Here is a 15838-nt window from a genome sequence, read left to right as displayed (position 1 = left end):
ATAAATTTATAGTATTATTCGGTTAAAATTGATTACTGTATTATTAAATTTATTTTAATGATGTTGGTTTGAAAAAAAAATAGTAGTGAGAAAAATATTTATGCATTGTAACTCACCTTAGAAGTCAGTTGAGCAGGGGAAACAGCAGAAGGATGCCAACTTGTCGGAAAAACTCTTACCGTATTTACTCGAATATAACTGGCCCTCATGTATAACTCGCACCTCTGATTTTACTTTTCGGAAAAAGACATTAAAAATTTTGCATTTACCTCGCACATGGAAAATGTTTAAACATGTTCACGTGGAGGTGATAGTAACTCGCTCCCCGCAGTTAACAACACGCCCTCCCCAAAAGCCATTATACTGCAGATGTAAGAAAATCAAGTACGGTAGTTTATTTTTTTGTATCCCTGAATAAGGTTATAAAGCCTTTTGCAATCTGTGTAACATATTTCTTAACAAATAGTGCAATTACAGACAGCTGGAATAAAAACGGTGCTAACTAATGAATCACATGACCCCTCCCACAAAAACTATGCTGTATAGACTCGAGCAAAACCATACGTTGCACCGGAAACACAGTATCTAACTAAAAACTATTGTCCAAGTTTTCAATTACATGAACGGCGGGCTCAGTTCACACAAAGTTTCAACCTTTGGTTGAAACTTTGTATGAGTTGAGCCCGTCGGTAATAAGTTCTGTCAGCACGATAAACGATACCCTGTCGTGAATGTGTTAAAACTAAGAAATATATAGTGAATGTTGTTATGATAGTTTCAGATGTTATGGAATTCGGTTGAAGAGAATTAGCATTTCAACTCAACAATTGTCGGTTGCCTTTGTCTTTGAGTCACGTAATCTTTTGTTAATACCGCACCAATCATATGCACGTCTTCGTAGCTGCTCTCTCATGTAAAACAAAATGTAAAACAAAATCGTTGTAACAATTAAAAAAAAAGTTGAATAATTTATAAGCGTATAAAAGGATATCACCTGTAAATCATTGACGTGCCAGCAAAATTCTTGGACGTGCCATCTCTGGCACACGTGGTGCCATAGGTTCGCCATCTATGTCCTAGGGAATGTCTTTTTCCCAGATGTCTTGGAATAGTAGGTAGAGCATATCTGTGATTGTTGTTGTGTCAGATTTTAGAACCTCTGTCGTAATGTCATCATATCTTGCTGCTTTCCCATTTTTAATTTCTTTAATAGCTTTTTTTTATTAATCTCCAATTTAGATGGTTCACTGGTATCAATTTTTAATTCATCTACTTCTTTTTTTTTTATTTCTGTTTGTATTCTATCACTGCTATTGTTCAAGATTTGACTAAAATGTTGTCTCCACCTTTTCAATTGTTCTTCTGTTTTGGAAAAATGGAAAATGGATCTCAATGGAAAAATTCTGACACTAGAATTTTTCCATTCTGGCTTCTCCAGAAAGTCATCTTATAATACTGTGTAACTCTCTACTGTTATGTCTGCAGCTTGTTGTGCCCTCAATGCTAGTTCTACAAACCATTGCCAATTACCTTTTCTAGCACTTCTCTTAACTTTTTTTTTTTTATTTATTTAAAATCTTATATTTGTTTTTAAGTTTATTTTCCTTTTGGGAAATATTTCTTACACATAATTTCAGCTTTATTTTTTTTCATTCATCCACTAGTCTCCAAGTTTCCATTGATAACCATTCTCTCTCTCTTTCTTTTAGCATATTCTGAAACATGTTCTACTGTATCATCAAGTACTTTTTTTTTACCTTTTTCCATTTAGCCTCTATATCATCATTTCTTATATCCTCTCCTCCTTCAAAATTAATATCCATATTTTCCTTAACTGTTGAAATTTTGTAATTTTGTTAAATTACAAAATTTCAACATTTTGTAATTTAACAAGATCAAATTTCTTTCTATTAAATGTTTTCCCCTGATGATTTTTTTGAATATATAACTGTGTAGATCCTGTTATTAGGTGATGATCTGAGCCAATATCAGCACTTTTATTTTGGACATTTAATAACATTTTCCTGCACCTTTGTCTCATGGCAATATGATCTATTTGATTCTGTGTTTTTCCATCTGGCAACATCCAGGTTACTTTATGTATTCTCATATGCTGGAAGATTAAGCCACCTATTACTAAGTTATATTTGCCACACAGTACTAGCAACAGTTCATGATTTACATTTCTCTCTCCCAAACCATGCTTGCCCATTACATTCTCCAGTCCCTCATTATTTATACCAACTTTAGCATTGAAGTCACCCATGCCCTGGCTGAGTATGCTCTTGTTACCATGTGTCATCATCAGGGTCTTTTCAAGCAGACAATAAAACTTTTCTTTTTCTTCAAAGGATGCATTCTCAGCCAGGGCATAACACTGAATGACTCTTAGTCTTCCAAATTTAGTTTTGAGATTTACTGTTATTATTCGTTCTGAAATTGGTTCCCACCCAATCACTGCTTGATTAAATCTTTTGCTCAAGCTTCCCTGAATAAAGAAAAACATTCTCACTGGGAAATTTATTCTACCAGTACCATTCCATCTTACTTTGCCTCCAATAATTCAATTTTATATTTTTTCTATCTCCTTTCTTAGTTGTGCTAATTTTCCAGTTTGATAGAGTGTTTTAACATTCCATTGGTCAGTTCCTGTCCTAATTTTTCAAGCTTTAGTTGATACCAAGGAGTCTGTCCAATTTCAGCATTTATCCAACTTGAAAACAGTATTTAAATTTTCAGAGACTTGCAGGTTGTTAACCCACAGAGTTCCTATTCTGGTGGTAGGGCTGCTACCTAAGCATTCAGGCATGCATTTTATGCACAATCATTTATTCTCGTGAAGATGTTTCGGTTATACCACTGATGCCCAGTCACAAGAGCCTCTTTTGTGATAACAGGTTCTACCATAAAAAGGTGAAGATGGTATTTGAGTGGGAGAGGCTATATGTTATATATTATGAAGTCAAGAACTTCATAATATTATGCAGTCACCACCCTTCAGAACCCTTTGTAATGAATAAGAAGAGTTAAAAACAAAATTCAATTAGTTTTTTCATCACGGTCATTTCTTTCTCCCAGTGTAAAATTTCCCACTGTATTATATCTCACATTGCAAACTCTGGCATTCATGTCATCCATCATTATTGAGAATTCATCTGGTTTTCTGTATTTTTTCATACAACCTTTCAGTTTTGTCATCTAGATGATCTGAGGTAGGTGCATATATCTGTAATACACATAAATTGATTGGTATGGATTTTAGCTTAATTAATAATTCTGTCTAACATAGGCCAGAAGCCATTTAAAATTTTTGAAGTGTAATTGGCCATTAAAATTCCTCTTCCATTTTCATGCTTGTTTCTACCTGAGTAAACCAAAGTGTAGGTGGTGTACCTGTCTTAAACCCTCCCGATCTTGTTCACCTAACCTCACTCATTCCAAGGATTTTGCCCTCTCCTTTTTTTTTTTTTTTTACATTCCATGCTGCTATGAATAGTCTAGTTTTCCTCATTTTCAAAGTGATAACATCAGACATTGGAGGCCCTAATAAGTTCACTCCAATCTCATCATTCTTGTGTACTTCTTGAGTAATCCTATCCTTTTCCCTGTCATTTGAAAGAGATAACGTCACAGAAGTCCTAACCTGATCTGTATCTTACTTTTCCTCTAAGTATTTTGCTGTGGCATTCATGAAATAATACATGGTTGTTTCCAAGTCTTTCCACAGAGAATGTGTATATATATGACTAACAAATTTTGTCTCATAGTCAGGGAATCCTTTGTTCTGTTTTCTTCTTCTTAGGAACTTGTCTACTGCTTCTACTAATGTCATTATGAACTATCCATTTTATATCATTAAAATAACATTGCAGTTTCTTAATATCTTATCTGGATAAACAGATAAGTTGTTCATCCAGATCTTTGGTAATGTTACGATAAGGTTATAGCTCTCTTGACATTTTCTTTGTTAATTTGTCGTGTTCTCAAGTTGTATAAAAGGCTGTGTGTGAGTGTGTAATATAACTTTAGAAGGAAAGATAATGAGGAAGGGAGCCGTTGACAGCACCCTTCCTCTGCAGATTAGAAATTATCTTATTTTAAATGGCCAGTTTTAGTTTTGGGCTAAAAAGGGGGGGGAGGGCAAGCTTTATTATATAGCAAAGTGATATTTGGTGAGACATTGGGAGAATGCAGTGGTATAAATACTGACTAAAAGGTGACTGTTGAAGTGTGATGTCTACAATTTTATAAGAAATCTAATGGATTTTTTGATATGGTGGGAAAGAACAGCATTAATTAAAGCATAGTAGCTAATTTTTTGTTACCCCCTATTAAATTGTATTGATGATAATACATCAATAATTTTGTTTGGATATGTGTTTTTGCATGTTTGTAGTATGCATAGCAGGTGTGTGTGTGCATGAGAGAGAGGGGTGGGAGTTTTATATATATAAAAGAAAAGATTGGTTGCCATCCTGGTTGCACAAGTTGATAGTGTCTCTTGACTCTTCAGTCAGCTAAACATTTGTGGGTTCAAATCCACATATGTTTAGCTGACTGAAGAGTCAGCTAAACATATGTGGATTTGAACATCAGCTAAACAACTGCAGACACAAATGTTTATCATTTGTGTTAAACATTATCCAGCCTGGCTGGCCGAGTGGTTAGCGTATCTACTCTCCAACTAAAAGGCTGAGGTTCAAATCATGCCATGGGCATGGATGTTTGTGATTGCCTGTGGAAATACTAGTGGTAGTGGTCAATGGTAGATGGCATTGGTGGAATTGAGGTCAGTTGGTGGATTGAGTGGAGACAAAGCTGTAGAGCAGGTGCCGTCCCTCGATGAGTCTTTGGACTCCCTGGAGGTGTCTAATAATAATAATTAATAATAATTAATTTTTACATGATAGATGAATTTTATCAGGTAGTTTAAGGCCAACACCCTGCTTATTGCAGTCCTAAAGTGGCTGAAAAAGTTTTATTTTTGATTTATAGAGTAGAGTTTTTGGATTATCTAATCTTTACCCATCCATGGTACTTTGTGCTAATGTGTATATATAATTATATATTTAATAATTTATTTTTTATAATCATGTTTGTATGGCATCGCAATTCATGGTGTGGTAGGTTGTATTGGTCTGAAAGGACAATTTTCATTTTATTATTGTTTACTCTGCCCATAATGACATTTTACATTTGCATTGCTCTTTCATTATATTTCAGTTCCTTTATTGCTTTTCATTATTCAAAAGTTAATTGTTCTTGCTTGGCTTAACCTGATTTTATTGGCCATATTAGCAAGAAAGAATTTTAGGCATTTGCTATGCAAAACACATATACTTCAATTTATTAGTTCATCTGCTTGCTATATAAAAATTTAATATTAAAACTATGAGAGAGAGAGAGAAAATTTTTGAAGAGTTTGATGACATGTTTTAAGAGGTACGAATGTTCTAATAAGAAGATGATGATGATTGGGTTGGCCTACCAGCATGTATTGGTCATTTGCTTTTCAACAGTTTTATGGTTCATTGAATGGAATATGTAAGATGTGTCTTGTTGTGACTGACCTCTTGCAACCTATTAAAAACTAAGTCAAAATCTATTGGTTAATAACTCCATTGTTTGGGTACTACATTTCAAGAAAAATATTCTTTGTTAAGAAGTTGCATTTTTCATGAGATCAAATTCCAAAATCAAAGAACCCAGGTAAAAATTTCACGTTTGCAATGTTTACCAAATATTTCAATAACATGTTGCCACCTAATCTCTTGACATTTTCTTTTTTGAAGAGAACTTAAAAGTTTTTAAGCAGCCAAAAGTGCCCTCTTTCTGCAAGATTTGTTTTAAATCCAGATAAAATTTTATAAACATGAATTTGAAATAACTTGGGATAAAAGTAAGCCACACAATGATGCAGAATAAATATACACTTAATTTTTGTTTTAATGTAGTTAATGTGTGTAGGTGTGCTTTTAAAAATGAGAAGGAATGTTATGGTTTACATGATAACAGATGGTAAAGAGTGAGAAAACAAATCATTGAGCAATTCTTTCATTAATTAAGGTGCTTAAAAGAAATATATGCCAAACCTAATCAAACCTTTGAAATGTTGCTTATATTGTTTAAATTTCATTTTTTTGTAGCCTACTTTTAAAATATATTTAAAAATGTATTTTGAAATATATAGTATATATTTTAAAAATTTACTGTTTTAATTGTATTACATAATTTAATTTTTTTTTTCCTTCTCAATGCTTGTGGACACAGAAGAGCTGTTGAAAAGGTAAGTCATTTTAATCAAGCAAATTGCATATTAAATAACACATATTGTAAACTGCTGAGTATAATATCTTATCTCTAAATCCTTTATCCTTTTTAATTTGCATTCCTGGAAATGTTATGTACTCATTCAAAATACAGTCACATTAGTTGCAAGAAAATTACCCTTGAGAGCTATAAGAATGAATTTAATTATAATTCCCCTTTTTTTTTTTTTTTTTTTTTAATAGCAAAATTTACACAATGTTTGTAACTCAAGGCTTCAAGTACCCCTTGCCCTGTCTACATTTTCTATTAAGTGTGGAAAGGATGCAGAGGCAAGTAAAGATCATGCCAGGACTGTAGGCTGCAAGACTGTTAGTAACATCCAAGGAATTATGAACTGCAAGGTTCAGTAAATGTGTTGAGATGAGGAAATATGCTAGACCTCTTTAGGTTTAATGGAATGAATCATTTATATCATTAGTAAATTGCTTCCTCAACTCCGATTTAACTCTTAACTTCAAAATAAAAAGAAAATATCAAAATTTTAACTACAAATTAACCTTGCACACAAATTTGTAGCCCAGAATATCACCCATACATCTTGTTTTCTAAATTAACTCATTAAATTCATTAACAGACTGGGTCTTCAGACACCTTTTTAAAAGAAAAATCTTTAATTTACAAAAAGAAACACAGATGTATACAACATAAAATCACTAACTTAAGTATACAAGCACTAGTGTTTTCTTCAGATTGTAGCATGAAATAATATTCAAATCATCTTTCTACATAGCCACCTTCAGTGACATAAGCCAATGAGTATAATCATTTATGAACATCAGTTATCATCCTTTATGAACTTGAATTTTAATCTTTTTGCTTCCTACAGAACTATTATTCTCTTGAAGTCATACAGGAGAAAAACTAACACAAAAATTGTTTCCTATAAAACAGCAACACAAGTCAGTCAAAATTTCTTGCATCTTAAAACTATAGAAACAAAAAAAAAGACAACTTCTTATCAAAAATACTTCAACTTAATTCACTTTCTATACAAAATCACTGCAATTCCAGTGAATTAATTACTATAATCATGTCAACAGTTTCAAATCACTTTTCAGACTGAGAATCCTAAATAAAACAAACTATTGCTGGTGGACTTATGCCAGTTGTGCCAAAATAGATGAATCAGTGCTCAAACTCCATTTCTCTATGAACTGTAGAGCAATAAAAGTTTCTTTCAGTTCTCACTGACTAAATTCTATATGGATTAATAACTACAACAGACTTTACACTTATCTCTTTTTTATTGGACTTCCTCTCTGTTTTCCACTTCTAACTTCTAATTGCTGCTCAGTCTTCACATATTGAAGACAAGATGTCTTCAATATGTGAAGCATGTGAAATGAAGCTTTAAAAAGTTTCATTTCACACTACAGGAAAGTTATTCAGTTATAGTTTTGAAATGGAAGTAGTGGAAATTATAACAATCCTTCATTTTACAGGATTTAAATGATACAGTAAGTTCACTTAATTATTCCTGCAGCATGAATTGCGGTAGAATTATGTAGGGTTCTCTCGTAACAACATTATGTTGTTACGAGAAAAAAATGTTGTTGTCATAACAGTATTTTTTTTAAACTTGCATTTGTCTAGATCAGTAGTATTTTCCAATGTTTTTTGGATCATGCCCCACCTCAACGCTTCAAAGATTTTGATGTCCCCCCCGCCCTCGCCAACAGTGGTGAGTGTTTTGAGTATATCAGTGATGAGGTGACAAATGCAACATAATTTTCTAATTGCCTCCCTGTGGGGCGTACGCTCCATGTTGAGAAACACTGGTCTAGATACAAACAGCATTGACATTTCAAAATTTGACAGTTCAATACAAAATTACAATTGTACTCTAACTAATTTAAATGATTTTATATCTAAGTAAGACTTCAGGAGCCAAAGATAAAAATAACATCTCAAAAAGTCTTTGCTCACATTTAAAAAAAAAAAAAAAAAAACTTTTAACTAATAATTTTACAAATACCTCATTGTTAACTTTTTTGTGAGCTATTTGAATTTCAATATAGATATCCTACACAGAACTTTAAAGGAATGTAGTCTCTGCACAACTTCCAAGTAACACTATTTGAAACACCACCTATCTCTGCAGTCTGCAGTGCAGAGATAGGTGGTGTTTCAAATAGTGTTACTTGGAAGTTGTGCTCTGTTATTATGTTTTTAAAAGTGACCTTCTGCCCCAAAATAAAGTACAGCAGTACTTCTTAAGGAACTGAAAATCACTAAACCAATCATAAGTAATCTAAGAATTTCAGAAAAAGTTCTCCCTTACTTTAATACTGGCCATAGCAAGTGTTAGCAGCCAGCTTGTAGTCATGCCTGAAGCATGAAGCAAAGATGGTGGCAATAAAACCTCACAATATCATTGTATCTAGACTCTGGGCAGCATTTCAAACCAATGGAATGTGTTCCAGATATTTGCTAAGAAGTCACCTTTACTCTACCATGGAGCATGAAGACAGATTTTGGGTTATAGCAGCAAAACGTAATCTGCACACTATGGCAGGTCAGCTTGCAAGTCTGCTTCATTCAAACACAGGTATGCAGATATCTCTACAAACTGTGGCAAGATGTCTGCGATAAGTAGACCTACATGCCCGAAGGCTAATAGCCTTCGGGCATGTAGTTTTCAGTAGTGTTGTATCCATAAATATTGGACAAGATACCAATAGGCTTATGTACTCTTTACAGATGAAAGTCATTTTAGTCTTTCCTCTGATTCTAGGTGACACTTGATCTGGCATGAAAGTGGTACTGCTTACCATTGGAAGAATGTTCTTGAAAGGTTCTTGATAGATACTACAGTGCTGGGGTCATGGTGTGGGGGAGGTATTATGTTTAATGGACACACCTAGCTACAAGTACTGAAAAAAGGGACTATGACTGGTGAACAATATTGCAATGAAGTTTTTCAACATCATGTTCAGTTGTTCCATGGTGCTCTCTTCTTCTTTCCCAGATTCCATCAGGAACATTGGGAGTTTGTAAATGCTTTCCATCAGTTCCTTATCCTTGCTGTTGGTCTTAGCTCAGCAAAACTCTTCTTCTCACATTCTATTGAAGTCGATCTCCTCCATGTATTTTTCGGATGGCCATGCTTTCTCTTTCCTTGTGGATTTCATTCCAGGGCTGCATGACATATTTCTTCATGATCTTTCCTAATCCATCTAAATTTTTGTTTTCTGATTTCAATGTTCACTTTTGCTGATTTGTTCTTTTCCAGAGGTCTTTGTTAGTAATAATTTGTGGCCACGAAATTCGAAGTGTGCTTCACAGATATCGATTTATGAATGTCAGTAGCTTTCTTTGTATTTTCTTTGAAACCTGCTACATTGTGCATCCATATAAAATAACTGATTTAATACATGCATTAAATATTTTTATTTTTGTATCATCATCATCATAACGCTAATTACGAATATAGACTATATTGGTCTATTCCAGTCTTATTATTCATCCAATATCCTTTTTTGAGGTCTACCCTGCCTTCTCTTTCTAGTTGGCTTATATTTTAGTATTTGTTTAGGATATCAGGTGTTGGCCATTTGGTTTACTTGTTCTATCCATTTTTGTTTATAATTGTTTAGTTTTTCTTCTAATGATTTTGTTTTTAAAATGTCTTCGTTCCTTTTTTTTGGTCTAACAATGTGTATTTTGCAGTTCTTCTCATAAATCTCATTTCACTTGTTTTTATTCTTTGTTTTTCTTGTTTTCTTTATTGCCCAAATTTCACATATAATAACATAGGCACTGCTAAAATATTGCATATTTTCAAGCTTGTTTCTTTTGTACTATATTACTATATTTGGATTCAGTGTTCTGTTTATCAGGCTTATAATCTGTAAAAATTTTGAAGTTTTTTAATTTTGTGTCTTTTTCTCCTTCATATGATATTTCACATCCAAGATAACTGGAATTATTTATCTGTTCTGTTATTTTATTATTAATAACTATTTTACTTCTAACTGGAGTCTGTCCACAAAGTGCCATTGTTTTAGTTTTATCTATGAAAATTTTCATTCCAGACTGTTCTACTACAACGTTTAAATTATATATTGCCCTTTGTAAATTGTCTTCCCTATCTGATATTATTACCTGATCATCTGCAATAATAGCATATTTATTTTGTTATTCCAAGAAACTTCTATACCTTGATTGTTTAAGGTGTTCCACTGTATTAATATTTCATTAATATAAATATTGAAAAGTGTTGGAGACAGAGGGCATCCCTGTCTTACTCCTTGGTTTATAGATTGTTTATTTTGTATTTGTGTGAATATTTTTCATTTTCCATACTCTACTGAGTTTAGCATATGCACTTCTTGCCTTTTGTTAATCCTTCTGATGTTAATATCAACATCAGAAGATGATATAGTTAGTAGGATTGAATGTGAAGGGTATAGCGTGTTCAGGGAGGATAGAGAGAAAAGAATGTGGGGAGGAGTTCTGTTGATGATAGCTGATAAACTGCAACCAAAGGCAGTTGAAGTTCAACTGCAAGCCAGTGAAAATAGCACATTTGAGGCTATCTGGTGTGAAATAGAGGCCAGCAGAATAAAATATACAGTTGGATGCTGCTATAGACCAGGAGATAGAAAGGATGATGGGAATAGTATGCATCAGCAAATAAGCTCATTGAGTGGAGGGCATGTAATTATTATGGGGAATTTCAACTATAGGAACATAGATTGAAAAGAAGAGAAGGAAATGGAATTTATGCAGTTACTAAGGAATAATTACCTGAGACAGCATGTGATGGAATATACTAGGGGTTTGAGATGCTAGATCTAGTAATTGCATCTGAGAATTTGTCTATAACCAATATGTATGTATATATATATATATATATATATATATACTGAAATAAAGAGCCAATAGGCTTCACTTCGCCGATGCAAAATTATTCAAATTAAGTGGATATTGAATCCAACATAATTTCAAAGTTGAATAGCGAAACTGCAAGAGTTTCATACTAAATATAGAAACTATAAAAGTTTCGGCGGATCCAAGCGTAAGCAAACCTCATGACAGGGGCAACTCATGGTAAAGGTGGTGTAAGCTCTGATCACTATCCTTAGTATTTCCCATAATGTAAAACACATCTAGTGGACATGTATGATGTTATACATTGTTGGGGGGGGGGGGTCACTACCCAGACCAGTTTTGACCTTTTTTTTTTGGCTTACAGGACTCCTATACCATATATTAAAGGCATCTCTCTCTCTCTCTCTCTCATATATATATATATATATATATATATATGATCCATATACAAAAGGCCACAACACCTACTGTGCATTAGTGTCATGTGTGGACAAAAGGAAAAGATGAAAGAAATTTTTTTATTTATTTATGTTTTTTAATTGTGAATCGCATGTTTTAAAGACCTGAACACAGTTATTAACTTTATGTGAAATATAATCAAGACAAGGAATTGCACATTTCCGGTATGCATCTTTCCACATCCAGGTAGTTGACTATACCCGGAGTTGTCACAGAAGAATTTAAATACAGCTATACTAGACTCAAGAACAAAATATTTTCTATATTCGGCACGAAACTCTTGTAGTTTCTCTATTCGGCTTTGAAATAATGTTGGATTCAATATCCACTTAATTTGAATAATTTTGCATCGCTGAAGTGAAGCCTTTTGGCTCTTTATTTCAGTAATTCTTGGTGCCTTTTGTGATGTGACACTTTTTTTAGCAACTGGTTTGGTAAAGTATAAGTTCTGCATCACTTCAACTTGAGTATTTTATATCTGGGTCTGGCTCCCACTGACGAGATCTCAAAAAAGGTCAAAATCGGTCTGGGTAGTGACCCCCCCCCCCCCATAATGTATAACATCATACATTATGGGAAATACTAAGGATAGAGATCAGTACTTACTACACCTTTACTATGAGTTGCCCCTGTCATGAAAGGTTTGCTTACGCTTGGATCTGCCGAAACTTTTATAATTTCTATATTCAGCATGAAATTCTTGTAGTTTCTCTATTCAGCTTTGAAATAATGTTGAATTCAATATCTACTTAATTTGAATATTATATATATATTTATATATTTGTTCATTGGAAGATTTACTCGGTTATACAACATATTCTATAGTATTGAATGACTGGAACCAAGGTTTAAATAAAAACTTTATTTGCACGACTAGTTTTGCCTAAACCTAGACTTCTTCAGGCGCATAACAAACATATGAATATCAAGTAAATCAAGTGGAAGTTAAATGGTTGAACATCATCATCAAGCTGGAGCTACAAAAAAAAATTTTTGTGGAGGAAATTCAAGGAGAGAGGTGACCAGCAGGCACATGAGCAGTACAAAACAGTCCAGAAGAGTAACCAGTATGGTAAGAAAAGCAAAAGCAGAGTATGGAAGGAAATTAGCAGTTTTCAAATTTCAAAACTTTAATGAGTTTCATTTATATTTGGCTAAATATGCATGTATTTATAATATCCTCCATATTAATATCTTAAATAAGCTGAATCAAAGCCTGTAAGACTCTATACCTTGTTGCACTTATTGAGAGTTGTTACATCATGGTTTTTCTTTAAATCTGTTATTATTATCCTCTCTTGTGCCTACTAAGAATGAGATCTCGGGGCTATCTCTGTGGGGCCGTCTCCTTTTCAAACTCTGACAAATTTGTTTGTTCAAGCTGTGCCAGTCAGAGTCCTAGGACAGAAGAATTCTTACTCAGAGAAACTTTCCCAGAGTTCTAACAGCTACCTAAATTCGTTAAATATATATAGCGTCTGTAGAGATTTCAGTTTGCAGTCATGGCTCTGTCCTTTCTAATTATTCTTTACCTTACCCTTATGCATAGGTTCAAACTTTTATGAGTGATAAATTAGTCTCATGCTCAAGCAAAACTCAGGCATACATAGTAAAACATGTTTATTAAAGATCTAAAGAGTTTACAATTAGGTTTAAACATATCAAAAGCTTATCACAATACCTATACTAAATCAACTGACAATCATAAATGAACACTCTACTTAATGAACATATAACTTATATCATCTGGTCAATTAAAACACACTTAGCATGGGAAAATACAAGTTTACAATTTTAACTTCAAATGCTAACACAGACGCCGCCACATTAATTAGGTCTCACACAAGAATTTAAGTCCTCCAATTACCAGTATAATATAAGTCATTCAAATGCATATAAGTCATTCAAAAGTTCTCTAGGCAATTGTCCATTTTTCTTCCAAGTAGAAATTGATTCACCCATTTCCTCTAATGCTAATTGTTAATAAAATAAGAAAATTCTGTATATTACCACTGCCGCATGAGGTTACCGTGTCCCCTTTGTCCGTCTTTTATTGTTAGATATTTTACTACTTCAGTGGGTTGCGTCTACGTGGAGATCACTTTGCTAGTCACGTACAACCATTTCTGCACTCTGCTGGGCAAACCTTCTCGCTAGTCACTATCATCAGACTGCCCATCTCCCTGGAGGAACCTTCATTTTAAGGTAATTCAATTATGTTCTCTATTAACAATTTCTTTCTTTACTAAGTACAAGTATTTCTTGGTTATTATTGTATTCTTGTTAAATCTTGAATGAATAATCCTTTTGATCATGGGTCACAAGATCTAACAGAGTTCACTTATGATAAATTTAACTTTCTGATATAAGATTTCTGTGATGCTGAATAGAGGATATTTGCTCTCTTAATTTTCTGCCTGGTCTGATAACTGTGTCCTGTGCATGCTGGCATACTTTGTTTGGTCTTTGGACTTTGACTCTGCTAGGTCTAGTTGTGATAGCGTTCTCAGACCGAACCAAGAAATTCATAAGAGATTCAATGAGAGTGTGACCATTTTAGGTCACGCTCTCATTGCTTTGGAACCCCATGTAATTTGAACAGATTTATTTCTGCCTAGTCTCTGGTGAGAACCAACAGTTGTCAGATGAGTGAAACCTATCTGAATACTAATAAAAGGCAAACATATAGGCTTCTGGGCAGAGTTTTCATGCACTTTTAAGTAGTGCAAGGCAACTGGCTCTGATACCAAAGGTTACGGTTCTCATGAGCCCTGGAAAATTTTGAAACCTCACATATCTTTTTGAGGGGGGGGGGGATCTTTCCTAGTACAATGGTACCTTGGTTTGTGAGCATAATTCGTTCCGGAAACGTGCTTGTAATCCAAAGCACTCGTATATCGAAGCGAATTTCCCCATAAGAAATAATGGAAACTCAGATGATTCCTTCGAAAACTCAAAAATATTCATATAAAAATTATTAATACAAAATACATATACCTTCGTATACCTTATATATGTATACCTTTTTATATTTTTATTATTTAAATGCAATATAAATAGAAAGTAATCAAATTTATTAATTACGTTACAATTACATATTACAGTAATTGTATTGGGTAGGACGACTTTCATTGTCACTAATGGAATCACTGCTATCTGTTGACTCTTTTTCTTTTTGTGTGACTTTAACAAGTAACCTATACAATGACACTTGCTTTTGCCTCCTTTTGAGGATTTCACGGAAATATGAATGCATTGTAGTTAAACAGATTCATCGCTCGCACTGCCACAACCTTACTTGGGTGGTGCTTTTCTACAAAATTTTGCACTGTCTCCCACATTTTACACACCTCCCTAATCTCATTTGTAGAGAGGGATGTCTCCGTCTTTTTCTCCTCCTCCTCAGACGACATCTCCTCCATAACCTCTTGCTGTTGCTCGCAATGCAGATCCATCAGTTCGTCGGTGGTAAACTCCTGGCCATGTTCTTCTGCCAGCTCTTGAATGTCATCCTCATTCAACTCCAGTCCCATGGTCTTTCCCCAAGGACACAATTTCACTGACAACTGGCAGCTCCATAAACGTGTGGACAGACTTATGCATTTGTCGAACATGTTGTTTATTTTTTAACAGTATATATTAGAACACAGAAACTAAGTAAATAATTAATTTATTAACTTTTTGAAAGTTTATTTTTCACTTGGTTAGAGTATAATAAATTTAATTTAATCCTTTATCCAAGTGTGAGCAAACCAAGTTTGCGCCTGAAAGTATTTTCATGACTGGGGTAAGGTGGTACAACACCAGGGCAACTCGTTGCAAAGGTGGAGCAAGCTACCAACACTCCTATCTCGGTATTTCCTATAATGCAAAACACATCTCCTTGTGGATATGTCTTCACTTAATGTTATGCATTAAGTGAAGGGCCACTACCCAGACTAGTTTTGACCTTTATTGAGGTCTCTTCAGTGGGAGCCAGGCCCAAGTGGAGATACCAAGCAGAAGCATTAGCAAGTCATCTCCACCTATAGGAGTTGCCAAATGGTGTGCCACCCTTTTTAATAAATTACTCTGGATTTAGAGAAAGATGTTGAAAGTTTATTTTTCACTTGGTTAGAGTATAATAAATTTAATTTAATCCTTTATCCAAGTGTGAGCAAACCAAGTTTGCGCCTGAAAGTATTTTGGTAGCTTGCTCCACCTTTGCAACGAGTTG

General features: G+C 33.9%; 1 protein-coding gene across 4 annotated transcripts in view; it reads left to right on the top strand.

Annotated features, from left to right (window-relative positions):
* Positions 1 to 15838, top strand: part of LOC150107208 (uncharacterized) — a 351505-nt gene that overhangs the window by 250642 nt on the left and 85025 nt on the right. For all 4 annotated transcript variants that reach the window (XM_090391063.1, XM_090391065.1, XM_090391062.1 and 1 more), the window contains one exon: positions 6271 to 6286. In XM_090391063.1, coding sequence (XP_090247189.1) covers positions 6271 to 6286 — 16 coding nt within the window. The remainder of the gene's footprint in view (positions 1 to 6270; positions 6287 to 15838) is intronic.

Source organism: Typopeltis vanoorti, chromosome 4 (genome assembly GCF_054136105.1).
Source record: "Typopeltis vanoorti isolate ZY-2024b chromosome 4, IOZ_Tvanoo_1.0, whole genome shotgun sequence".
Classification (NCBI taxonomy): domain Eukaryota; kingdom Metazoa; phylum Arthropoda; class Arachnida; order Uropygi; family Thelyphonidae; genus Typopeltis; species Typopeltis vanoorti.
Note: the sequence above shows the minus strand (reverse complement) of the source record. Positions and strands in the feature narration are given on the sequence as shown.